A 27,372-nucleotide genomic window follows, 5' to 3' on the forward strand; every position below is an offset into this window, starting at 1 on the left:
AATGGAGAGAGGAGGGGAAGACAGAGAAGGGGAGAGACAGACACCTGCAGACCTGCTTCACAGGTCTTCCCCTGCAGGTGGGTAGCCGGGGGCTCAAACTGGGATCCTTAAATTGGTCCCTGTGCTTTGAGCCCTGTGCGCTTAACCCGCTGCACTACCGGCCGACTCCCAACTATGGAAATCTTTGTGTGTTTCTTTCTTTTTTTTTTTCTCTCTATTAAAGTTGATGTATGTGTATATTTTTTATGCCAGGGTTTCACACCTGATTGATTTCACTGTTACTGTTCCTGAAGGACTCTTTTTCTGTTTTTCAATTAGAAGGTGACAGTGAGGAGAGAGGTGAAACACCATAGCACTTCGTTTGTGTAGATTCCTCTTTGCCTAGTGCTCCTATGTGGTGGCCAGGGGCTTGAACCCAGGTCCTCATGCATGGTAAACTGTGTGCTCTACTAGGTGTGCTATCAGTCAGCCCCTCTCTTTGTGTACCATTTAATAAAAGATATATGAATATAATATTTTATGGTTGTTATATACTAGATGACTTTATATTGACTTTTTATGTAAGACAGCTTGGTGACCATAAAGTTCTTGATTCAAGACTCTGTCTTTATCAGTTTTACAGAAAATTCTGGATAGAGACTGATTATTTACTTTGCAAGAATAAAAAATAAAATCTCCCTTCAGAGTTTGGAGATATAGGCAGCTGTAGTACACCAGACTTGCATACTAGAGGACTGAGAGGGAGTAAGACTAATCCTTAGCATTACCACTATAGTATAACAGAGTCAAACAGTGCTCTGGTCTGTCTCTCTGTCATGAAGATAAGCAAAAGGGGCCAGCAAAATAGCTCCCTTGGATAGTGTGTCTATTTTTCCATGTGTATGATCAAGGATGAAATCCACCCCCATATTGGAAGTAAGTTTTGGTACTGCAATGTCTTTTCCTCTCTTCCTATAGCTGAAAAAAATCACTGTTCAATGGTGAAGTCCTAATGATGACAAAATAACAACCATCATCTGTCTATAAGAACTATTTATATGATAAACTTCCCAAATGCAGCAGAATATCTCTACTGCCTGTCAAATTCATGCTCAGGGCTTTAATTTCTGAACTTCCTTTATTAAATTTCTGAATTTAATAGAGGAAGGACCTCTATTAACAGGAGGTGACAAAGGACATTTGTACAAAACACAGGGGCTGTGCAGGAAGAAAATATGTATCTGACATTTTTTACCAATGAAAATATTGCTTTAAATTTTTTTCAGACAATGACAAAAAGATTAAGATATTTTTCACCTAATTCCAAGTAGGTCTCAAATAAGGTAAGTTTAATAATCTCATCCCTCAAGGAAATAGAAATGTTTTCTAGATTCTTTGAAAATTCAATTATATTTTTCTCTACTTCTGTACAGGTATGTCACTTTTCAAAAGTACCAGAGTGGGAAATTCTATATTAGGTACAAGTAATCAGGTGCAATTTTACACCAGAAGATTTAGTTCTTCAGATTAATCCTAAACAGCCACGATTTACTGGGAAGAAATTCTCTTACAAGGACTGGCTTGTTTCATGCCAATGAAACACAATATACATTTTCAAGATTTACTGAGTATTTTGCCCCTAAGACTTTTAACTAGAATTGCTTTTTAATCTTGTCTCACTTTTGAAAACAAGAGTGTTCTGTTTATTATAGCTACCCTGTCAAGTTACCTACACTTTCTTAAGATTGATTCTGAAATCATGTAACAGCAAGATATCCAACTTTGCAGATAAGTTATCTTCAATTTCAACACCTCAATTTGTTCTCACATTGTAGGTTATTACAAAATGCAAACAGAAAACATTCATTTTAAAAATGAGAAGTAGATAGGCCATCCACTAGCTATAAGCATTTTGTATTCATATAGCCTTCAATATCCTTTCTGGAATAAAGTAAAATGCAAATAATAAAACTATGTAAGTGAAAAAAGGGGAAAAATATGTGAGCACTTCTAAATCATTCATGTATTCTAATGAGTCCATTCTATTAGTAAGTTTCTCTTTTTAAAGAGTTACTCATTATGACAAAGAGTAAGAGTGGAGAAGAGTGGGGAGGTAGGAGGGAGGGAAAGAGAACAGTTAGCTCTGGCATAAGGTGGTGATGGGGACTGAACCTGTAGTCTCGGGGATATCAGACATGCAAGTTGGTGCTGTAACAGAATTGTGCTACCTCCCAGCCTTAATTTTTTTGTTGAAGGGGGTTTGTTCTGTCTCATCAAGTGATCTGGCTTGCTATCATTTAGTAGGTCAACAGAAACAATTATTGGGAATCTGAGACAGATGTAAATGTACAAACCTATGATAAGAAAATGTATGTCTGTTCTAGCATTAGTGTATTTCATTTTTCCAAATAGCTTTGAAGTATAAAATAATATATTCTCCATATTTCCAGCAGGGGGCTCTAATGATAAATTTTGGAAGCCAAAGTAGATATTTTAATTAAAAAAAAATAGCCTTTTGAAAATGAAACTCAAATGCAATTTTCAACAGACATTTGCCATCAGAATTATCTCCTAAGTTCACATTTATAATGTGACGTTTTTGTTTATTAGTAAAGGGCCACTGCCGTTATTATTACAATGGGTACAGATCAATCAGGTTTAGTCTCATGGTTTCATAGCCTATTCAGGAAGCTCTGACCACATGTCAATTAGTGCTTTGTGAGACAAATGAATTCTGGATTGAATGGAGCCAGTGACCTCAACAAAGGTCCACTCATCCCTTTATGCCCCACCCACACCACCCCCCACCGTGTTTTTCTGCAGAATGAAATATCAGAGGACTATGATCTCCACTAAAGTCAATGTGGTACCTGTCATGTGTTCTCAGACCTGTGGCACTCTCCTCTCTCCACTCTACTTTCTTCCCCCTTCCTCCTTTCTCTTCTCCTTTCCCTTCTCTCTTTTCTTCCCCCTCCTCTCCTTATCCTTCTCTACTCCCTCCCCACTTTCTATTTCTTTCTTGCTCCCCTTTGTGGGGGCTATTTGAATCCACTGCTCCTAAGACTCCACTTGGCAGCATGTACCTACCAGCCTGAGGTAGTTCTGTAGCATCTGAAGAGGGATCATAGATGTGTAACTCACACTGCTAAGACAGCCTTCTTGAGGACCTAAAATACATACACGGAACTATAATTGACTCAAAAAATAATTGGGGGTGATAAAGATAAGAAACTGAAAGGTAAATAAGAGAAAGGAAGAGGGAGGAGGGGAAGGGGAGAAAAAGAGAGAGAGAGGGAGAGAGAGAGAGGCAGGCACCTAAGCATTACTTCACTGCTTGTGAAGCTTCCTCTATAGGTTGGTGACTGGGATCTTGAATATGGGTATATTGTGCATTGTAACATATGTGTTTTACTTGTGCATTGTAACATATGTGTTTTACTGGGTGCATCACTTCTCAGCCCCCAGTAAGCTGGCTCCCCCCCTCCTCTTGATTACCGTCTCTATCCAATAAATAAATAAATAAAAACAATTGAAAAAAAGAATGCAACAGGAAACCATTAATGCTCCAATAAAGAAGTTAAAAAAATTAAGGGGGGGGGCAGTAGCACGCAGTGGGTTAAGCTTAAGCACATATGGCATAAAGCGAAGGACCTGCACAAGGATCTGGGTCTGAGCACCAGGCTCCCCACCTGCAAGGAGGGGATCACTTTGTAAGCAGTGAAACAGGTCTTCAGGTGTCTATCTTTCTTTCCCCCTCTGTCTTTCCCTCCTCTCTCAATTTCTCTCTGTCATATCTAACAATAACGACATCAATAACAATACTAACAACGATGATAAACAACAAGGACAACAAAATGGGAAAAAAATAGACTCTAAGGGCAGTGGATTCACAGTGCAGGCACCGAGCCCCAATGATAACCCTGGAGGCATAAAAGAAAAAAAAAGATATAACATGTTTTCTAACTTCAACAGACAGATCTGACAAGAGCGTAGCCTACCACTGTGCTTGGCTTCCCCAGTGACTTCCTCTTGCCCTTAGGATGCCAACTTATTTCTTGTCAATCATGGTCTCTCACTTAGTATGTCAGCCCGACTTTTGGGGCTTAGAGATGCACTCAGAATTTCAGGAATAAATGATCATGGTAGACATCTCCAAAAGATGTCTGAAGCATGGCCTTTGTTGCCTCTTTAAGCAAATATTTCAACCATATCATTACTTAGATGTGGGAGTCACATGTTCATGGTTATAAGACACAAGATAAGCACAAGCACATTTAAGAATATAGATTATCCTCAGTTTAGGATAGGGTTATGCGTCAAAAACCCATTTTAAGTTGAAAACAGTGTAAGCTGAAAATGGATTCATTATTTCTAGCTTACCAAACACTACAGCTTAATTTTAATCATGTTCTGAACACTTACATTAGCTTACACTAAGGTAAAATCATCTAGCACAAGTTCTATTTTTACCAAAAAAATGTTGAAGAGTTGATATAATTCACTGACTAGCTGCTAGAGAGGATCACTTATCCTCCCCCCCCCCCCCATAATTGTACACTGACTGAAAGCTGCAGCTCACTGCCACTGTTCAACATTGCCAGAAGATCTAATCACAGATCACTATCCTGGAAAAGATCAAAATTCAAAAATACAATTTTTACTTTACTGAGTGTGTACTGCTTCCACACCATGCTAACCTTAAAAAAAGGGGGGGGGGGGGCTTGGGAAAAGTACAAGAAGAGAACCCAAATTTCAGGACCTAGGTTTAATTCCTAACACCACACAGGAAATTACAAGGTTGTGCTTAAATGGCACTGTGGTCTCTCTCTCTCTTAAAAAGACAGAGCAGAGAGCCAAGCAGTGGCGCAGCAGGTTAGCACACAAGGCGGAAAGTGCATGGACCAGCATCAGGATCCCAGTTCCAGCCCCTGGCTCCCCACATGCAGGGGGTTCCCTTCACAAGCAGTGAAACAGGTCTGTAGGTATCTATCTTTCTCTCCCCCTCTCTGTCTTTCCCTCCTCTCTCCATTTCTCTCTGTCATATCCAACAACAAAGACAGCAATAACAATAATAACCACAATAATGATGATAAACAACAAGGGCAACAGAAGAGAAAAAATGAATGAATAAAGTTTTTAAAAAAGAGCAAAAATCTGGGTTGGAAGGCAGTTCATTGGTATTGCATATGCAGAAGGCACTGAGTTCATTATGGGTACTACATTAAAAAAATGATAAGTTGGGAGAAACAGTCATGAAATTATGTCAACATTGTAATTGTTTGAAAAAAAACTGTCTTTACCTGACAAAATCACAGTGACCTGTTCTGCTTTATTCTTCCTCATAAACTCCCACGGGAACAGGGTGAAGTTTTGACCTGTTGACCATGGCACATTTCCTAGTTCAAAATCAGGAACAAAAGGTCAGGAGAGGTGTACCAGTAATCTCTTCCTTCTAAAATTACTTTTCCAAATTACCTGTATTTGGGGGTTAATGCTTTACAGTAAGTACGGTCGCTGATATATATGGACACAATTTCTCATCTCCCTATGATACATAGCGGCAAAACACTTTCACTCCCAGCTTGGGCCCTTTTCTACCCTCATACACTAGGGCCACAAGTCCTTTTCCTCACCTTTCTTTCCCTTCCTTCTCCAGAGTCCCTTGCTTTGGTGAAATACACTAAACCCAGTCCAAGTTTTACTCTGTTCCCCCTCTTTGTCTCTATTTTCTTAAGTTCCATCTATGAGTGTGATCATCTGGCATTTGTCCCTTTCTTTTTATCCTATAAGACTTAACAGACATGATTCCTTTAATTCCACTGAAGACAGTAATTCTTCTTATAAGGGCCAGTAAACTATTCCTACTGTAAGAGCACCAAGGAACTCAGAGCTTAGATTGTCAAAGGCATATATACAGAAGACGTAAAGGGTCTCACATGGTTTGACCTCACAATTAAAGGGGATCACAAGAGTTAACCTGACACAATTTTGGTAAATTATAAAGAGAGAGATATTTAAACTAGAGATTTCTCCAAAGCTATCCTTAGTTGGAACTGACAAAGAAACCTGAAGACTAGACAGTTTGTTAACTATATTAAGAGTTAGGTTTTTAAAAGCCAAGGTGAGTCTAAATTGTGATTATTCTAGTTCTGGCTTCATAAAATGTAAGAACTTTGCAAGAGATAACCAGTCCCTTAATGAAATGGTCCCTACATCCCTTTCCAGGAAACTCTTAGATTCCAAAAAACTCCAGGTAATTTTAGCTGTTCAAAATAAATCCAGTTTTCTCACAGTCTATGTTCCTATTCACTACTGCTCAGAAAGGGACCCATTTCCCTTCTCTAGAGAAGGATTAGGGGTATTTATTTCCTCCTCTTCATTTCATGCATCAGTTCTTAAATACCTACTCTGTATTTCCCCAACACAGATACATAGGCCATCTGTGGGTTCTTTACTCTTTATAACTCTCTAGGATTCTTTAATCTAGTTCAGGTAGTTCAGGTTATCAAACATTAGAACTGTTTTTATCAGGGTTAGGGGATGGCTGGTCCATGGGCTATATAGACAACTGCAGGTAGAACTTGAAAGTCAATAAATCTAGAAACTTTTAAGTTATACTGTTAAAGCTATGCATTAAAGTTCTTCTTTCAACTCTGGTCTTCATGGTGTTAAGCTAGTACAGCAACCTAGGCCCAGCCCAAGGACAAATGCAGAGCAGCATTCAGAACTTGCTATCAACACGTAGCAGCAGTGTAGTTATTGCCTTGCACTTACCTTGAATAGCAAGTATAATAACAAAGTCTCATCAAGGGCTTTCATGCTCTTTACTCTTATAGCATTATTTGAGGCATAAAAGCATTTTTATACTAACAGGCAGCATTATGTAATGGCTGCACTGTGAATACTCAAGATTTTCAGCACTGACAGCTGCCACAAGCAAGTACTGAATGTGTTTAATGAACTAAGTATCAGGTTACAAAGCCCATACACATTAACAAAACCAGAAATGTAGCTTTCTCCCCACTATAGGATTGCTGATACCTAGCATGATGGATTGCACACTGCTTGCACCAAGGCCAATGCTGGAATCAGCAGTGTTATTAAACGTCATATCCTCCAGGGTCCACCATCCATCAGAAGAGATTGCTTGGAAATGATTTATCAGCGCTTGGCTCACTGCTTTTGAAAAGTCATCCCATGATGTCTGTTTGCGAATATTTAAAGTACATATTATGTTCTCACATTCAAAGTCATCAGAACCATGGTTGCCTGGTTGAATCTCAGCTACTGAAATCCGTAAGGGTATCTTAAGAGCATCTGTTGGAAAAATAAAAGAATTAGAATTTTTAAAAATCCTGATTCAAATAGCAAAGCTATACAAAAATAAGCAGGAATGAACATTTTAGAGACAAATCAAAGAGAAGATATTATGTTTCTTTAAATAACATTAGTTGGGGTGGCAAGACAGATCGTTTGGATTGTGCTTAGCTTGTCATGCATGTGACCCAGGTTCTAGCCTAGCCCTGAGCATTTTAGGGCAAGTTTCACTACTAGGGTACCTTTCCCTTTCTCCTTCTGTCTCTATTCTGGAAATGAGAAATGCCATGAAATGTTCGTTTGGATCTGGAAAGCCCTTGTTTTGTAGCAGCAGCAGCAGCAGAAAAAACAACAGACCATAAATAGCATTAGTTGGATATACTTATTCTGGAATAAACTATGGTTTCCAAATCTCAGCTTTTTTGGAACCATGTTGTTAACTTATCTTTTCTTGTATCTTTGACCTTTTATACTTCATTGATATTCTCCCTTCATGAATATTCAAGTGTTTTACACAAAAAAATTGAGAAAACTGGAGTCCTCTTTGGCTCTGAAGTTTCTGTATCTATCACCCACCATTTCTTCTCACTTTATAGATACTGTGATGGATAAAGCTGTCTTTTTTTTTTTTTTCAACCAGAGATGTGTACCTCTGGTTCATAGCTATCTTCTATTAGATGTGTATACATGTTAAATTGCCTATATTTCTTTATATCTCAATTTCTTCTTGTATAAATCTAAGGAGTATATATTGAGCTTTCAGCATAAATCATGTTTGAAATGGATTTAGTACACTATTGCTACATGATAGGCACTAGTAAATGTTTTCTAAATGATAAGCAGTGAAGTAGAAAAAAATAAATTAACTAATTTGTGCTCAAGAGTTAATTCCAGGGCCTTACATATGCTTGAGATCACTGGGCAGACACCTTAGTCCAATTTTTCTTTATCAAAAATTTTTTGATAGAGAGGGAGTAAAGAGAAACAAATACAAGGAGGGGGTGGGGAAGAAGGAGAATCAAGGAAGTGAGCCACCACAGAGTCACTCCATTATCCCCAAGACTCTACTGCTGTCACTGATGGAAGCTTCCATATAGCTCCAGGGCTAACTCAAAGTCTCCCCCACAGTAGCATGTGTTCTCTACTATGTGAGCTTTCTTCTAGTCTACAGTAGAAGCTTTCTAAAAATACCTTTCCAATCTCTGGTGCCAACTAACTAAGGCCCCACCAACAAGGACAGATCCCCAGCTACTTCTAGTCTCAGGAACTGATTTTACACTTGCAAAAAGTCGCTTGTGTTTATTCCCAAATCTTCTATGTCTGTTGCAAAAGTTACTATAATTAGAAAATTAGTCTATAAACTGAAATGTGAGCTACTACTCCTATAAGAATCAAATTAACACTGTAGCGATACTATATACAGGAGTTAACAAAAAGCCAGTTTATACTTTAACGATGACTCTTTAGTCATTATCAGGCCATTCCACCAGCTGGGGCCCTAAACGGGGAGTCCTGAGATTCTCAAACAGACTTGATGGGCCTACAACTCAAATAAATACCTCTCTCCATTGTTACTGCTCATTTCTATCAGGAACAACAACATAGACCCATACCCCCTTGTGGGCCCCCATGGGACCTTGCCCTCAACCTGGATCAACAATGGTAGAGAATGTTCCATTCTCTGAAGGGAGGATGGACAACATACTCTATGATACACCTGAGTAAGATGGGTCAATACTGGGGCAGCATGGAATGTTCCTATTCATGACCACAGAATGTGAGCTCAGATCTAGAAGGATTGTTGGTATGTTCCCTTCCCCCCCGACCTCTGAGAAGAATTGGTTTGCCCCTTGCTAGTTTCGCAACCCGCTTTCTCCCTGCCCCCTATGCTAAGGACGAGCAGAGTTCCAGCAGCAGCAGCGGAGAGAGGATGATGGAGAAAAGCACATGGTGTGGTGATTTGCCCATTCGTGAATAAAGATATACAGCTTCTCAGCCCAGCCGTGTGTCCCCTAGTCTCTGTTACCCGCCCTGTTACCCGCCCAGAAGATGATGGAGAAAAGCACATGGTGTGGTGATTTGCCCATTCGTGAATAAAGAAATACAGCTTCCCGGCCCAGCCGTGTGTCCTCGAGTCTCTGTTCCAGATGCTAGCAGGATGCAACCAGACTTCCCTGGACAGACAATTGCACCAATGTGCCTTGGAGCTCCACTTCCCGAGCCCTTCCCCACTAGGAAAAGAGAGAGACAGGCTGGGAGTATGGATCGACCTGTCAACGCCCATTTCAGCAGGGAAGCAATTACAGAAGCCAGACCTTCAACATTCTGCATCCCACAATGATCTTGGGTCCATACTCCCAGAGAGTTAAAGAATAGGAAAGCTATCATTGGAGGGGATGGTATATGGAGGTCTAGTAGTGGGAATTGTGCGAAGCTGTACTCCTTTTATACTATGGTTTTGTCAATGTTTCCTTTTTATAAATAAATAATTAAAAAAAAAGAAAAAGCCAGTTGATGAAATGTGGATGACAGAACTACATAAAATAAAAAATATATATAATGATCTCTAGGTAGATACCACACTTTGCTTCACAAACATATCAAAGGCCTCAAAACTAGAAATCATAAATAAAACATTAAAGATAGCCTATTCAAACAATATATGAAACTTCACGCAGCAGAACTACATTGAAATAAAGACCACTAGAAGGTGATCAAAGAATTTCTCTGTATGTTTTAAATATAGCTTAATGTTCAAAATGTATGTTGTAAGAACTCCTTAAGCTCTTTGCATTAAGTAAACTAGTAAAATTTAAAAATATTTTTGTTAATCCTTAGCTTTTATCCTACTAATCAACAGCTTCTGACACAACTCATCACTCTCTGCTGTCTTATAAAATTCTACTGAATTCTGTCATACCTCACTGGTCACACTCAAATGTTCCACTGCTGGTCTCTCCATTTCCATGTATATATTAGTTCAGCCTTTTTATTAGTTACTGGATACCTTTTTTAGTAGTACTCCTCCATCTTCATCCCTCATGAATATTATAAAATCAAGTCTGAGAATTATATCCATGCTTTCCCTTGAAGAACTGACAGTCCTTGGGGCCAGGCAGTAGTGCACATGGCTGAGTGCACACATTAGAGTGAGCAAGGACCAGGGTTCAAGCAAATGGTCAAACAGGGCTCCAGGTGTCTCTCACTCTCTTTCTATCTTCCCCTTCCCTCTCAATTTCTATCTCTAGCCAAAGTTAATTAATTAATTAAAGAATTGACAGAGCCTTATTTTTTTTCTGGCAATCAAATTGTGTCTAACACTACTGATAATCACTGAGGAGGAAATATATAGGTATGTACATACATATTCATTTGAATTTTAACCTACCACTCCAGGCATGCAAAGGAATATCATGTGCAAAGTGCCCAGATTTCTTAATGATAAGTGTTGCAAGGCTCATTTCTCTTACTTTTTCCTGTGTTAATTTCCACAGTGATCTCATCTAGTCCTATGACTACAGACTGCTGACTCTGATTTATATATTCAGCTCATGCTCTTCTCCAGTGCCTGCTGAGTTGACACTTCTGCATGGATATCTTAACAGGCTTCTCAGATTCATACACTCAAAAATGAACTCCTAATTATCATATGCCAAAATCTACTTCACCCATAGCCTTCCCCTGGAGAGATGTTGGCAATTCTATCCTGTCAGCTGTCAGTTGTTCAGGCTAAGTATCTTGGAGTTATCCATGAATCCAGTCCCCTCTCTTGCCTCTATCACACTCACTCCATCAGGAATTTCCACTGGCTCTACCTTCAGTTACTTGCAGAAGCCAATCACTTCTCAATTCTTTATCTGCAATGCTATTTAACTGAGTCACCATTACTATCTCTTATCTGGAATACTACATTGATGGACTCACACATGTTCCTGAATCTACTTAATCATTTCACAATCTATTCTTTTTTTTCTTTTTTATTTAAGAAAGGATTAATTAACAAAACCATAGGGTAGGAGGGGTACAATTCCACACAATTCCCACCACCCAGTCTCCATATCCCACCCCCTCCCCTGATAGCTTTCCCATTCTCTAACCCTCTGGGAGCATGGAGCCAGGGTCATTGAGGGTTGCAGAAGGTAGAAGGTCTGGCTTCTGTAATTGCTTCCCCGCTGAACATGGGCGTTGACTGGTCAGTCCATACTGCCAGTCTGCCTCTCTCTTTCCCTAGTAGGGTGGGTCTCTGGGGAAGCGGAGCTCCAGGACACATTGGTGGGGTCTTCAGTCTAGGGAAGCCTGGCCGGCATACTCTAATTCTATCTCAGGTGGTTCACTTTCTAACAAAGTCCCAAAGTCTATATCTATAACCTAGATATAGACCAGGTTCTGTGAGAGAGAGCATATGTTCACACGTATCCGTAAACTACTGCAAAATATATACCTGAAAGCAGAAGTACACTAGAGTTTGCAGTGAGTACCCCTAACACTTCCTCTCCACTATTCCAAGCTTTGGGTCCATGATTGCTCAACAATTTGTTTGGCTTCGTATGTTAATTCTCTTTTCAGTCACCAGGTTCCAGATATCACAATCTATTCTTAACAAAATAGCCAAGGAGGGCAGAGGTAGATAGCATAATGGTTATATAAAGAGACTCTCATGTCCGAGGCTCCAAAGTCTCTGGCTTAATCCCTATACCACTGTAAGCTAGAGCTAAGCAGTGTTCTAGTTAAAAAAACAAAAACAAAAAACAACGAACTCTTAAAATATGTCTTAAGTTCTGTTATTCTTATACTTACATAATGAAAAACCACCTTAAGTCATTATAGTGGCCTGTAAATCTTAACAAGACCAGAACCACCCACTCACCTTCTCTGGCCTGTTTTCCTATTTCTCTTTTCTTTCTCATTCTAACCCATTCACTCTGCACTTCTTCAAGTTCCATAGACACATTAAGGGTACCACTACTCAGGGCCTTTCTGCTTGATGTTCTGTCTGGAAAACTTACCTAGGTATCTATAAAACCGCACTTCAGGCAAAAGGTAAAGGAAAGACACGGGATGGTTCCACTTATCTGTGGAATTTAGAGTACTGAACACACATACTTAAAATACTTACTTAAAAATACATACTTAAAATAAACAACCAGACACAACATAACCCATAGTTAGATTGTAAAACTGTAATAGTTACCTAAAAAGGATGGGGGAGGGCACAGACTTTTGGTGGTGGGAAAGGTGGGAAATTTTAATCCTATTGATTTATATTCTCATAAATCACTATTAATATGACATGTCAGGGGGGGATAAATTTAATATCTCAAGTTCTCTAACTGCCTAAACCATAGCCTTAAGCAAAATATTTTCTTTAGCCTAAGCATTCAATATCTTAAATCTGCAAGATGATCAAACTCTGATAATGGGATTACACTGTTCAAAGAGCTCTAAAAATGTATTAGTAAATATAACTCTTTAAACATCTAAATCAACTACAACTTTAGGCCAGACAGATCATGACCATTTGGCCCTGTAAGTATCTAAAATACAAAGAGGTTCAGATACCATTAAAAGGGTACAAAGCATAGTGAAGTCGAGTATATTAATATAAATTCTAACCATTGGATTATCATAGAAAGCAAACTACCCAACTAACATGATTATAATAATAATAATTAATTATTGATATTCTAAGCTATTTCTAAGACTATAAGACACTCCCTGCATTCTCTTTAAGATCCTCATTTCTCCTAGTCCTGGTACCTCTAGAACTATGCTCAATACAGCTTGATATTTCTTCTTTATGATTCCTTACCACCACACCACCTCTGTCGACTTCAACCAAATCACTACTGGTGCTGTCACCCCACTTCTTCTTCTAGCGTTTGCCCTTCTTCCGTAGCCAGTCAACAGCGTCAGGTTGAGCCTGATGTAAAGTTTCGAGACCTCCTTTGAATCTGGAGAGGTGGCAGTCGTTGACTATGTGGGTCATAGTCTGTCTGTAGCCGCAGGGGCAGTTCGGGTCGTCTCTGGCTCCCCAGCGATGGAACATAGCGGCGCACCGGCCATGGCCTGTTCGATAGCAATTGAGGAGGGCCCAATCATAACGTGCTAGGTCAAAGCCGGGTTGATGCTTGCAGGGGTCTGTGATGAGGTGTTTGTTCTTTACCTCAGCTGACTGCCAACTCTGTTTCCAAGAGTCTGGAACAGAGAAGTTCAGTGTAGGCGTAGGGGACCAGATTGGGTGACGAGACGTCAAGCGTTGGACAGGGTGGGCGAAGATATCTGCGTATATTAGCAGGTCCGGTCGAGCGTAGACGTGGGAAATGAACTTAGATGATGCCGCATCCCGACGAATATCTGGCGGGGCGATGTTGCTAAGAACTGGCAGCCATGGATCCAGGGTGGAACGGATGGTTCCAGAAATTATCCTCATGGAGGAATATAATTTGGAATCAACCAAGTGGACACGGGGGCTACGGAACCATACTGGGGCACAGTATTCTGCAGTCACCCCACAACATGCTGCTACTGAATTCCTACTGTGGACTGTAACCAGAGATAACAAGCCTGAGATGCCAACCTTGCAACTCTCCAAATCTGGTGAGATCTTTCCTAACACATGGGACTACGTACATCCACTTTAGATTGCACATCATTTAACTAAGTAACAGATACCAGGTATAGACTAGAGTTCAGGGTATTGCGTACAGGTGTACATGTATCCGTATGCCAGAGGAAATTATATAACTCAATGTTAAAGTGCTCAGTAATAGCTGAAGTGCCTAAAAAAGGCATCATAAATTCTTTAATTGATTAGACTTAGACCAAATTAAGTGGGCAGCCTAGCAGAAAGGTCCAAAGAAGACAGATCCCAAAACCCTAACTATGTTTAGGTTCAACAAATAATATTCAATGTTTAAACAACTAGGAGAAAGCCCAAGATCATCAGATAAAGAGAGAACTATAAATGTTGAATTAGGGCAAGAGACTGGCCCACATAATAATGGCCCTTTTGGTCAGTATCACACTTCATCATCTGGGGTCCTATTTAGGGAATCCTTGGATTCCCACACACATACCATAGGTTTAGACCTCTAATGGATCCCACTCTCCACCACCACTGGTCACTTCCATCAGGCATGGCATCTTGTGGGCCCTCCTAGGACCTTGCCCTTACTATAAAGCAGCAGCAGTAGGGACAGCCCCTGCCACTCGAAAAAGACTGGTCCTGAAATAAGTGCAGCCTGCATTGTTCCTATCTGGGACCATGAGCTGCAAGCTCAGACTTAGATGTTACACAGGTTTTGGTGCTAAATATATATGTGTGTATATATATATAGATATATATGTGTATATATATCTGTATATATATGTGTATATATATCTGTATATATACACATATATATTGGCCCTGGGTCAGGTGGGTGAAGGTAAATAGTTAATTTTTAATATTTTAAATCTTTTATTTATTTGTTGGATAGAGACAGTCAGAAATTGAGAGGGAAGGGGGTGATAGAGAGGGAGAGAGACAGACACCTGCAGCAATGCTTCACCACTTGTGAAGCTTTCCCCCTGCAGGTGGGGAACGGGGGCTCATACCTGGGTTCTTGTGCACTGTAACATGTGAGCTCAACCAGGTGCGCCACCACCTGGTAAATAGTTAATTTTATCCACAGAATTTTTTTTCAATAATGAGAGCTACTCTCTGCCCTAATCCAACTCTTTTGCTCTTTTCTCTACTCTGACACCATTCTCTTAGACGATATTCTTATCTAAGTTCAGGGTAACTTTCAGACTCAAGCAAAACTACCATAGTTGTGTGTCCCCAGGAACTTGCCTAAAATGGATCTTCTAGCTTTCTTCAACCTTAAAATCCCTAATATCATCTGCTCTATTCCTACCTTTTGGTTTCTATTTATTAACCTATATGTCTCAACTTAAGTCCTGTCACATTCTAGACATCAAGTTACAGATGCTACCATGATTCCATCCTGACTTCTTTGGGCAGATGACCTCACCAATGTGTCCTGGAACCTCACATCTCCAGAGGTCTGGCCCACTAGGAAGAGACAGAAACAAGCTGGGGATATGGATTGACCTGCTGATGCTTATGTCCAGTGGAGAAGCAATTACAGAAGCCAGAACTCCTACCTTCTGCACCCCCAAAAAAACCTTGATCCATATTCCCAGCAGGGGGGGAAGAAAAAGGAGAGGGGCATATAGAGGTTTGTAATATTGTCATGAGTGGCTTGGAGGGAAAGAGAGGATTGGATCAGAAAGAAAAAGGGGGCAATTATGTATAAATATAGATAGATAGTTGTAGAAATGATGGTTGGCCCATGTCTACAACCTCAGGGGAACTGTGGTGGCTTGCAGTGGGGAGATCAAAGATTCAGAACTCTGGTGGTAGGAATGGTGTGGATTTAAACCCCTGTTGACATGTCAGTTTGTAAAATAAAAAAATTAAACTGCTCTTCTCAACTCCAAGTGTTTACTTAAATGTCTATCAGTGAGGCTATTTTTTAATATTAAAAAAACTGAAACCAAGTATCAGATACCAACCTCCCTTAATCTTCTCAATAGCACATATTACCATGTTTACCATATATTAAGGTATCTTTATAATGCCTCTTAATGTTAGGATAAAAGCTAAAGTAGAATTACTGATATAACTGGCTAATTGGCTGACTAATCTCCATGAGAGCTCATTGCATTTTTTATGATCTAGGACTCCATAGTCATAAAGCCACAGTAAACCTTTCATAAAATATGCTGAGGAGAGGCATGAGTCTTGCCATGTATGTGGCTCAGGTTCAAGTTCTGGTACCACATGAGAATACTGCAGCACTAAGGGAAGCTCTGGTGCTGTGATGTCCCTCCATCTGGTTGAATATAAAAAGCTGGCCCAGGACTAGTGAAGCAATCCAATTTCAAAACCCCAGATTTCCATAGAGAAAATAAAGAATAAAATGTACTGAGGAGTATATACTTATAAAACTGAAAGACAGCCCTAAAATTATCAATCATCTTCATAGCAAAGTAAATGACCATGTTGAGTAATCAACCTTTCTAGGTTTATGATAAACTACTCGCCATGATTTCTGATGAAGAAAAGAACAATAATAAGTTCAATACTGCCAAGATCAGTAAAATACAAGGAAGATCCAGCATTATTTGAATGTTAATAGCTAACTTGGTGAAAAAGAAAATTATACATGGAAAAAAAACTGACAACATTTATAACAATATAATTTTTTTTCTAATTTACACTTATAATTCAAAAAAAGACTAATAAGAAAATGAGAAACAACTATTCCAGTAATATTATCCCCACTGTCCTAGAGATCCCCCTCATTGTGAATGAAGAATGAGAAACTAATTTGGGAACGACACTTACGCAGATTCTCCAGCAAATGTTTGCAGTCATCAGTGGCAACATCATGAGCAGTCCGACTACACTTATCTCTCCTTTCTGGCTCAAGTCCTCTGTGTCTACACAAGATTTCTAGGCAGTTCTGTCAAGACAAGAGACACATTATGTCAGATGCATAAATTTGAGTGAACCAGCCAAAGGAAGTGACTTGTGAGTTTCCTGTAGCAAACCAATCAGGAATTCACAGCTAGAAAACTTGTTTTGATTCCACAAACACAAGTACACAGATTGCTCTAAAAAATATCTTGACATGAAAAGCAGAGTACTTCATGAAATTGTGAGTCATAGTATCAAAACATCATTCCACTTAACAGTCTCTTAGGTTTCAAGAGAAAAAAGTAGCTTACTAATCAGTTTACAGGGTAAAACGAGGAAAGAAGTCAATTTTTCACAGACAATATTTTATGATAATTTAGCAATGTAAAACAAAAAGATTTTTGCTATAATTGGATCCTCTGCTGTCTACTAGACAACTTTATGAAGTGCAAGGTTCTAGTTTTAACATTCTGAAGAACACAAATTTATATATAAAAATTTATGTTACTTTTGTTTGTAAATATGAATACCATCTTCACTGAGATTTTACTAATACATTTTCAACAGATATTGAAGTTAAGATTTCTTTTTAATTTAATAATGATTGACAGGATGGTAGGATTACAGGGGTACAATTCCACACAATTCCCACAACGAGAGTTTCACATCCTGCCCCCTCCACTGGAAGCTTTCCTATTCTTTATCCCCCTGGGAGTATGGAACTAGTATCATTATAGGGTGTGGAAGGTGGAAAATCTGGCTTCTGTAATTGCTTCTCCACTGGACATGGACGTTGGCAGGTTGATCCATACCCAACCCTGTTTCTGTCTTTCCCTCGTGGGGCTGAGCTCTGGAGAGGTGTGGTTCTAGGACATATTGGTTAGGTTGTATGCCCAAGGAAGTCATATGCTTTTCCTTTTTTTTATGCAGCTTTAGGAAATTTTCATTAAAAATCAGTAATTTATGGACAGAATTCTTAAGACCTCAAGAATTACAAATCAAAGCAGAAGACAACATATATGTAAACACTCCCTAATGAATAATTTTATTGCAGAATGTCACATTGGGATATTTACAAAGAAACCCTGTTGTAACAACTTTCACTACTTCATGATTTGTTTACTGATTTGCCTCACACATAAGAACAAAATTGAATATACCAGAAACCATGGAAATTAACTAACAACCGTAACAAGCAATATCTTTCCCATTACTTCCTAGAAACATACACGTTAACACACTCTTTCTCTATGGGATGATTTCTGCTTCTGACAACAAAGCAAACCAGGCAGCTTGAAAAAACTCTCTAATCTCTGACAAAAAACACTTTACACTAGTTATCTAAATATTTTTTAAAAACTGAAGCACAACAGTCACAATGTAGTTCACAAATAAAAGTGTGTTGCTTTGCAAATCATCACATGGTGAAGATCTTGTGCAAGCAGCAATTTAGAAGTCTTCAATCATGCTTCCCCAGAGTATCTATAGTTTTAATTTCTTTTTTTTTTCAAACTTAAAAGATTCTTTTTTTTTAAGAAAGGAGACATTAACAAAACCATAGAATAAGAGGGGTACAGTTCTGCACAATTCAAAAAACCCGATCTCCATATCCCATCCCCTCCCCGGATAGCCTTCCCATTCTCTATCTCTCTGGGAGTATGGATCCAGGGTCATTGTGGGTTGCAGAGGGTGGAAGGTCTGGCTTCTGTAATTGCTTCCCTGCTGAACATGGGCATTGACTAGTCGATTCATACTCCCAGTCTGCCTGGGAATTAATTTTAATTTCTAATGTCAGAGATGGATTCTGTCTGTTTACACAATTATATAGATGGAATAACATTACAGGTATATTTTCTATTTGGATTCTTTTATTTTTCATGATATTTATATAGCATATTTATGTGGTAGGGATAGTCATTCTGTTTGAAAAATAAATGATTTGGTATTCCATCAAATGAATATGCTTTAATTTACTTATCTTTCTGATAGATATTTTAATTCTTCTATGAACATTCAAGTACATTTAAGTTCTGGCAAGTCTGAGCTATCAGCTGAGCTATCTTCTAAGTCACCATGGATAAATTTCGGTTGAACAAATATAGTAGAACTGAACTTGTATATATGTGTATATGTGTGTGTGTGTGTTTATGTTCTATGTCAGTATGTACTGCAAAAGAGTGAATTCACAGTTGCTATGCCAATTTCCATATCATCTCGCCAAAATATTAAAATGCAACTATTAGTACACAAGAAATCCTTAAGGGTCAGAAAGACAAACAAATAATAAGAAGAAACCACCAATTAAGTAAAAATTGAACAGGAAGCAATCCCAGTTTTAGGGGAGAGTTGATATTCAGACTCTTTTTTGGCTGAGAGTGGTGGTGGAGGGGAGGGTAAGTTGGTGAGTGAGGTGAGAGTAGGGTGAGGATATGGAAGACTAGCTCTAGAGACCAATAGAACAAAGAAACTAAAGAAGACTCCCAAATAAACCATCTGTCTACAACAAAACACTGGATTCTCAATGCATCTACTCAAGATGAAAGGATCTCCTCTAACAATTATACAAGTTCAAACTTAAGAAATCACTTAATAGTGGTGAACAGATGTTAATTTATAGTGATGCATACCTGCAGTTTATGTAATGAATGCTACTTCAATAAAATTCAATTAAAAATAGAAATAATTAAGATAACTGAAAACAAAATCAAATATAAACAGTACTTAGCAAACTGTACTAATTAGCACAAAACCATCAAATACATAAGATGGCTAATGATAAACTCAGAAAAGTTGATTTATAAATTAACTCTACTCAAAAGACTACATAGAATGTAATCTAAGCATGAAACCATGAATTCCCAATGTGGTTATATAAAAGTATCTATTACATATTACTAGCTACAACAAAAATGAGAAAAGGTCAACGAGACCTGGAGTCTAATCCTGCAAATATATATATATATATATTTACCAAGTTGTACAACATTTTTTCTGTTTTACTTCATTTATTTATTTAAAATTCCTATACTTTATAGAGATATTATGTAGTTAAAATATGATGAATAAAAACTCTCATGTTATGAGGACATGAAAAACTCAATATTGATTAGTTGCTGTGGTTATTACAATCAAATATCCAGGTAAGTAGTAAAATATTAGTTATCAAGTAAATATTAGTTTTTCACTGGTCTCAATATAACTACAGAGGCTGTTATTTCAAAGTATAAACAAGTGAGAAAATATGCAATAGAAGTCTGCAAGATTATTTTATTTATGACCTTCAAAGTAGATTATATCTAATTTTTATAACACTCAGGTAGGTCAGTGTCACATCATCAGTGACTTCTCCTTAAGGAAGCATGTAATGTAGATTCCCAGGAGAATAGTGGGATAAGGCATATTCAAACGCTGCTGCAAGTGTGAATTCTACAGAGCTTTGCTGGTGCCCATAGGGAATACAAAGATGAAGACTTAAGCCAACTGAAACTTAACAACAACTTCAACAACTATTTGAGCACATACTAAGTTCCAGGCACAGTTCCAAGACTACAGGATTATGTAGAGCTCATTTAAATCTCACATCTTAGTTGGTGCTGAGAGTGAGATGATAGATAAAATAACAGTTCCCTATCTCAGGGAAGAAATATAGTAAAGAGTTAAAGTAAAATCTAGTAAAGAGTTAAAGGTGGAGCAAATGTATACAGGAAAAAGAGGGCCATTAGAGAGGAGGGCAGAAGGCAGACATGAAAATCTAAGTTATTTCCTGGATGGGTAGAACTGTGTGATGAGGACAATTACAATGATGCTAGTTAATGCTCCTGGAAATGGACTCCCAAGGGCCCAAACTGAGCAGGGTGTACTCTTCAAGTGATATGGAGTAAGAATCCAGAAGAGTGAGTTGAATTCAGAGTTCTATTAATTACAACACAGATGCATCTGCTATACTAGAGATTTAACAAAATAGTGGTTTAGGTTTTAGTTTTCACTGTCACTCATCTCTTACACACCTAAACATGGGTAGGTAGCTATAGTTAGTTACAATGGAGATTAGAGAATGCAGTCTTTATTTTTGGAATATACAACTCTGAGGGAACTATAAAACTCTAAGGGATCAGGTGCTATGGAGGAAAAGCAGAAAAGATGTATGAGGGCTAAAGAAAATTCTGTTGTGCTCACTTAAAGTTTGAAGCAAGGTATCCAGGTCAGGATGCATACGTAGAGAGACCAAGGCCAAAGAGCTGGGTATAATGTCAAAGTCAAACATGGCAGCTGAGCCTATGAGGATGAGTAGAGAGTACACAAATGAAAGTAGTTTGCAAGCATACAGGCAAGGTTCAGCACATGTGGCTACAGACAACTTTGAGTGTGGGTGTGCCCACTGATCTGAAAAACAGGTATGGTGGAGGATCTTAAAATAATGGTGTAAGCAAGTAGTAGATTTAGAGCAGGGGAGACAGCACAGCCCTAAGGCAATGCATTTGCATATCTGCCTTTTCCGATATCATTCCTGGCACCACCATATGCCAGAGCTGAGTAGTGTTCTGGCTGGTCTGTTACTCAATATATAAGAAAGAGGAAGGAAAGAAGGAAGGGAGGGGAGAAAAGGGAAAGAAATGGAAGGGAAGGGAAAGAAGGCACATATATGAATATAGGGTAAAAACATGAAGATGGCTAGAACTACATGTGAAGTAACAAGAATGTTTGGAAAATGTAATCTTTGACAAAGTATTAAATGGAGAAAGGAAGCTCTCTTCAATAAATGGTGCTTGGAAAAACTGGGTTGAAATATGCAGGAGAACAAAACTGAACCACTTTATCTCACCAGAAACAAAAGATCAACTCCAAATGGATCTAGGACCTGGATATTAGACCAGAAACTATCAAATACCTATCAAATAGAGGAAACACTGGTGGAACACTTTCCCACCAAAACCTCAAGGACATCTGATGATACAAACTCAACTTCGAGGAAGACTAAAGCAGAAACAAACCAATGGGACTACATCAAATTGAAAAGCTTCTGCACAGCCAAAGAAACTATCACACAAACAAGGAGACCCCTCACAGAATGGGAGAAGACCTTCACATGCCATACATCAGACAAGAGGCTAATCACCAAAATATATAAAGAGCTCAGCAAACTTAGCAACAAAAAAGCAAATGACCCCATCCAAAAATAGGCAAAGGATATGAATAGAACATTCACTACAGAAGAGATCCAAAAGGCTAACAAACACATGAAAACTTCCTCCAGGTCACCGATTGTCAGAGAAATGCAAATATAGGCAATATTGAGATACCACCTCACCCCTGTGAGAATGGCATCCATCAAAAAGGACAGCAGCAACAAATGCTGTGGGGACACAGGAGCACTTCTGCATTGCTGCTGGGAATGTAAACTGGTCCAATCTCTGTGGAGAGAAGTCTGGAGAACTCTCACAAGGCTGCATATGGACCTTCCATATGACCCAGTAATTCCTCTCCTAGGGATATACCCCAAGAACTCTATAACACACAACCAAAAAGATAAGTGTACACCTATGTTTATAGTAGCACAATTCATAACAGCTAAGACCTGGAAGCAACCCAGGTGCCCAACAACAGATGAGTGGCTGAGAAAGCTGTGGTATATATACACAATGGAATACTATGCAGCTATTAAGAACAATGAACCCACCTTCTCTGACCCATCTTGGATGGAGCTAGAAGGAATTATTTTAAGTGAGCTAAGTCAGAAAGATAAAGACGAGTATGAGATGATCCCAGTCATAAACAGAAGTTAAGAGAGAAGAACGGAAAGGGAAACTCCAAGTAGTATTTGACTGAATTTGGAATAGGGCACTGAAGTAAAAACCCTGGGTTGAGCATGAGGGTGGATGTTTGGCTTCATGGGGGAGGCAGGGAGGATGGGATGCCACACAGTCTATTTATTGGTGGTGGGAATGGTGCATATGTACACTCCTATTAATTTGTAGTCATATAAATTGTGATTTAATTAATATGAGAGGGGAAAATTGATTCAGTGTCTTAAACTTTTCAATGTGCAGATCATAGGCTGAGTTTTTGATATGCTGACTCTCTTAAAATCTTAGATCAGAGAGAACAAAAGCAACTGGTGGCACAGCTATATACTAATAATGTCAAACAACATAAATTATGGTGATGTTGTGTATGATACAGCAAATCCTAACAAAGGGATATTTTAAAGTTAACCCAATTGCCAAATAATGTGATTACTGCAATAATTATCTACTGCCTTCTTAAACTCTAAGAAAAAAGGAACCTCCCGCTTCCTCTATAGATCCTATATTTGCCCAGTCCTGGAACCTCTAGGGTGGGGATCACTTTCCTGCATGCCTCTCCCAATTCATACGAAATGATATTGCATCTGATAATACCAACCTAATTAACACAATGAGTATCACCTCAGCATGCTTCACTTCAGATCCAGAGATGTCAGACATGGAATGCCAATCCTTCAGCCTCATTACTCGGGTAAGACCTTCCCTTTCATAGTATTCTCTAATTCCATTAAGGTGGTTCACTTCCTAACAAAATCCCAAAACCTAGATATAGAACAGGTCCCATGAGATAGAGCATAGGTTCACATGTATCCATAATTAGGGCAAAATATAAATCTGAAAGCAAAAGTACATAATAGTTTGCAGTGAGTTGGTATAAAGTTCATAATGGAATAGTATCTACTTAGACACTGAGATACCGTCCTCACCTACTTCCTATTACACTTCCTTCACTCACTCCAAAGCTAACCTTATCAAAGCAAGGACTTTAACTATGACTCTTTAGTCACTATCAGGCCACCCCATCAGCTGGGGCCCTATTCAGGGAGTCCTGAGATTCCCAAACAGACAAGATAGGCCTAGACCTCAAATAAATCCCTCTCTTCATTGTTACCAGTCATTTCAATAGACCCCTTTGTGGGCCCCCATAGGACGTTGCCCTCAATGTGGATCAACAACAATAGAGAATGTTCCATCCTCCCTTCGGAGGATGGACAACATAATCTATGCTACACCTTAGGAAGATGGGTCCTGATATTGGGGCAGTTTGGAACATTCCTATTCATGACCACAGAATGTGATGCAGAGGTCATATAGGCTCCTAACCTAAATATGGGGCCCCAGATCACATCAATTTGATGAGGTTTACAGTCAACAATATTTATATAGCTTTCCGGTATTTGGGAGCTACTCACTTCCTTAATCCAGTTTTCTGGTCCATTTTCCAGCTACGATACCATCTCCCCAGACAATAACTTGGATCCACTTGCATATCAGATTTCAGGCTCAGGAAAAAAAAAAACTAGTATAGCCACAGGCCCTTTGGAATATAACTAAAATATGCCTGTTAGCTGTCTACAAAATGGAGATCCTCCCCCAACTCTTCATCTTCACTATTCTAGCCTTTAGGTTCATGATTAGTCAACAATTTGTTTGGATTTATATGTTACATCTCTTTTTAGCCACCACGTTCTAGATATTAACATGATGCCAACCAGACTTCCCTGGACAGACAATCCCACCAATGTGTCCTGGAACTCCAATTCCCCAGAATCCTGCTCCACTAGGGAAAGAGAGAGTCAAGTTGGGACTATGGATTGGCCTGTCAACGCACATGTTCAGTGTGGAAGCAATAACAGAAGCTAGACCTTTCACCTTCTGCATCTCACAATGACCTTGGGTCCATACTCCCAGAAGGTTAAAGAATAGGAAAGCTATCAGTGGAGGGGATGAGATATGGAGTTCTGGTGGTGGAAATTGTGTGGAGTTGTACCCCTTTTATCAATGGTTTTTGTCAGTGTTTCCTTTTTATAAGTAAAATAAAAAATAAAAAAAGCAAACTCTTTGAATGAAGTGTAGAGAGATGCCCTGGGAACATGTAACATATGGAAACTAAGCTAAGAGCTTTTCTAGGCAGGGATCAGAACAGAAGAGGCCATCTCTGGGAATGTGGACAGCAGAAAGAGAGAGAAAGGAGAGAGAGAGAGAGAGAGAGAGAATACCAGATGTGTGCACAGCAGAACAACACATGGTTAAAGCACAGACTGCATTAGGAAAGCAGACAGGACTCGTGTCCAGATCAGGATGTCACTTAGCTGTCATGATAAGGGCCTAGCACTTAGCCCTGAAAGTCAGTAAGGGATAAATTATATGGTCAAGCTCCCCAGTTAGAAAGGTCAATCTCAGGTCAATCTCAGGTCAGTGAAGAAACTGTCTATGAAAAGACACTAGCCGGGCCCTGCACAACTCCAGACAGTGGATGATGAAGACTCTCCAGAGACAGGAGCCTGGAGATATGGAGGAAGAACACACCCAAAATTCATGTTATAGAGTTTCTTCTATCTTTGAAATTTACTAGGTTAGGAAGCTAGAGCAAGCAAACACAAACATCAGGAACTGTTACTGGATTAAGAGAGGGAGAAGATATTTGAGCTCAAGGAGGTAACCATGCCAAGCTATCCAGCAGAAGCATAAAGAACTATGGTCCTCAACTAGATTACTATATAACTGTCTAAAGTGGAACATAAAAGAATAACTGGAGGGGGCTGGGCACACATGGCGGAAAGTGCAAGGACCGGCATAAGGATGCCAGTTCAAGTCCCCAGCTCCCAATCTGCAGGGGGGTCGCTTTGCAGGCAGTGAAATAGATCTGCAGGTGTTTTCCCCTCCTCTCTCAATTTCTCTCTGTCTTATCCAAAGCAACAATAGCTACAGCAACAATAACAACCAAAACAAGGGCAACAACAAGGCAAAAAATGGGAAGAATGGCCTCCAGGAGCAGTGGATTTTTGGTGCTGGCACTGAGGCCCAGTGATAACCCTGGAGGCAATAAATAAGTAAATAATAAATAAATAAACAAATAACTGGAACACTTTTAAGAGTAAAAAGAAATATTGTTAATAGTCACACTGGGGTGACAGACAGACATAAAGATTGAACTGGCCAGAATGGGGAGTTTGTTCCTCTAGTTATCAAAGTGAGATTTCCTGTGAAGTGAGATCCTTCTAGACAGGAACTGCCCGGGTTGGTTTAAGAAGCAGATGTGTGTGTGTGGGGGGGGGGGTTGGGGGGGATTCAAGCAGTAGAGCAGTGGGTTAAGTGCACATGGCACGAAGCTCAAGGACCAGCATAAGGATCCCGGTTTGATTCCCAGCTCCCCACCTGCAAGGGAGTCTCTTCACAGTTGGTGAAGCAGGTCTGCAGGTATCTATCTTTCTCTCCCCCTCCTCTCTCGATTTCTCTCTATCCTATCTAACAATAGCAACATCAATAACAACAATAATAATAACTACAACAACAATAAAAAATGACAAGGGCAACAAAAGGGAATAAATAAAATAAAAAAACAACAAGGGCAACAAAAGGAAAAATAAATATAAACAATTAAAAAGAAGCAGGTAGATATAAATAAGATTTTGGAATCTGTACAGATTACATTCCAGGGATACTTAAGATCATTGAAGGGAGAAAGCACACAATGAGAAGAGAAAACAAAGGTTAAAATGCAGATCACAAAAGATTTTATTGGAAAATACAAAAAAGTTCTTTCCTTAGCTAGGGCAGAGCCTGACTCTGGCTGGCTAAATTTATGTTATCATCTTTTAGAATCATGTCCGGTAGTCAGTACCACCCAAGTTATTAAGAATGTAATGCTCTGTCCTGAGCATTCTGAAATAAATATTAAAAAAAAAGAATAGAAAACTTCCTTTTGTTGATATATAGTTAGTTTAGCCTGACATTAAACAAATGATCTGATAAGTATGGGAAATAAATAATCTTAGCGAATCAAAAGCACTTAAAAATATTTTAAAGAACAGATTGCTATTTATCATCAACCCTGATCTAAAACGAGTTGGCCCCACACCTTAGGTATATGTCCTTCTCTTCTCCTTGGTAACTACTCAACTCTAAATGGGAAGAAAATATTTCATGACTCACTTCATCCCATTTCTTTGTAGCTTGGACTTAGAAGGGATCTAAATATTGGGGCCTTATGAATGTCTCTGTACTTGACATCCACACCGCAATCAGTTCTTCTAGTGAACTGGGATGAAAGATTGCATGTAAGAGCTAACACTGGACATTCACTTAGACAAAAGCTAACAAAGCAGGGGTCAGGCAGTAGCGCTATGGGTTAAGCACACGTGGTGCGATGTGAAGGGCCAACTTAAGGATGGCAGTTTGAGCCCCAGTTCCCCACCTGCAGGGGAGTCGCTTCACAGGCAGTCAATTCACAGGTCTGCATGTGTCTATCTTTCTCTCCCCCTCTGTCTTCCCCTCCTCTCTCGATTTCTCTCTATCCTATCCAACCAACAACAATAACAATAAATACTACAACAAGGGAACAAAGGCAACAAAATGGGAAAAATAGCCTCCAGGAATAGTGGATTTATAGTGCAGGCACCAAGCCCCAACAATAACCCTGGACGCAAGAAAAAAGAAAGCTAGCAAAGCATCAGGCTACCTAGCATGATGTAAGAACGGCTTAAAGACAGTGACAGAAGGACCACTGCCTGAGGAGAGAACAAAGAACCTGCTTGGAGACAGACTTCTAGGGTGCTGGGAATGAGTGTCCAGTAGACAGAAAAG

The 27,372-nt window shown here is 39.2% G+C and overlaps 1 protein-coding gene across 3 annotated transcripts in view; it reads right to left on the reverse strand.

The window, feature by feature from the left end:
- CTTNBP2 (cortactin binding protein 2) overlaps nucleotides 1-27,372 on the reverse strand; it is a 186,161-nt gene that overhangs the window by 37,877 nt on the left and 120,912 nt on the right. For all 3 annotated transcript variants that reach the window (XM_060196481.1, XM_060196480.1, XM_060196482.1), the window contains exons 9-12: nucleotides 16,691-16,808; nucleotides 7,021-7,296; nucleotides 5,280-5,375; nucleotides 3,067-3,146 (exon numbers count right to left, since the gene is read on the reverse strand). In XM_060196481.1, the coding sequence (XP_060052464.1) occupies nucleotides 3,067-3,146; nucleotides 5,280-5,375; nucleotides 7,021-7,296; nucleotides 16,691-16,808 (570 nt within the window). The remainder of the gene's footprint in view (nucleotides 1-3,066; nucleotides 3,147-5,279; nucleotides 5,376-7,020; nucleotides 7,297-16,690; nucleotides 16,809-27,372) is intronic.

Source organism: Erinaceus europaeus, chromosome 8, assembly GCF_950295315.1.
Source record: "Erinaceus europaeus chromosome 8, mEriEur2.1, whole genome shotgun sequence".
Classification (NCBI taxonomy): Eukaryota; Metazoa; Chordata; class Mammalia; order Eulipotyphla; family Erinaceidae; genus Erinaceus; species Erinaceus europaeus.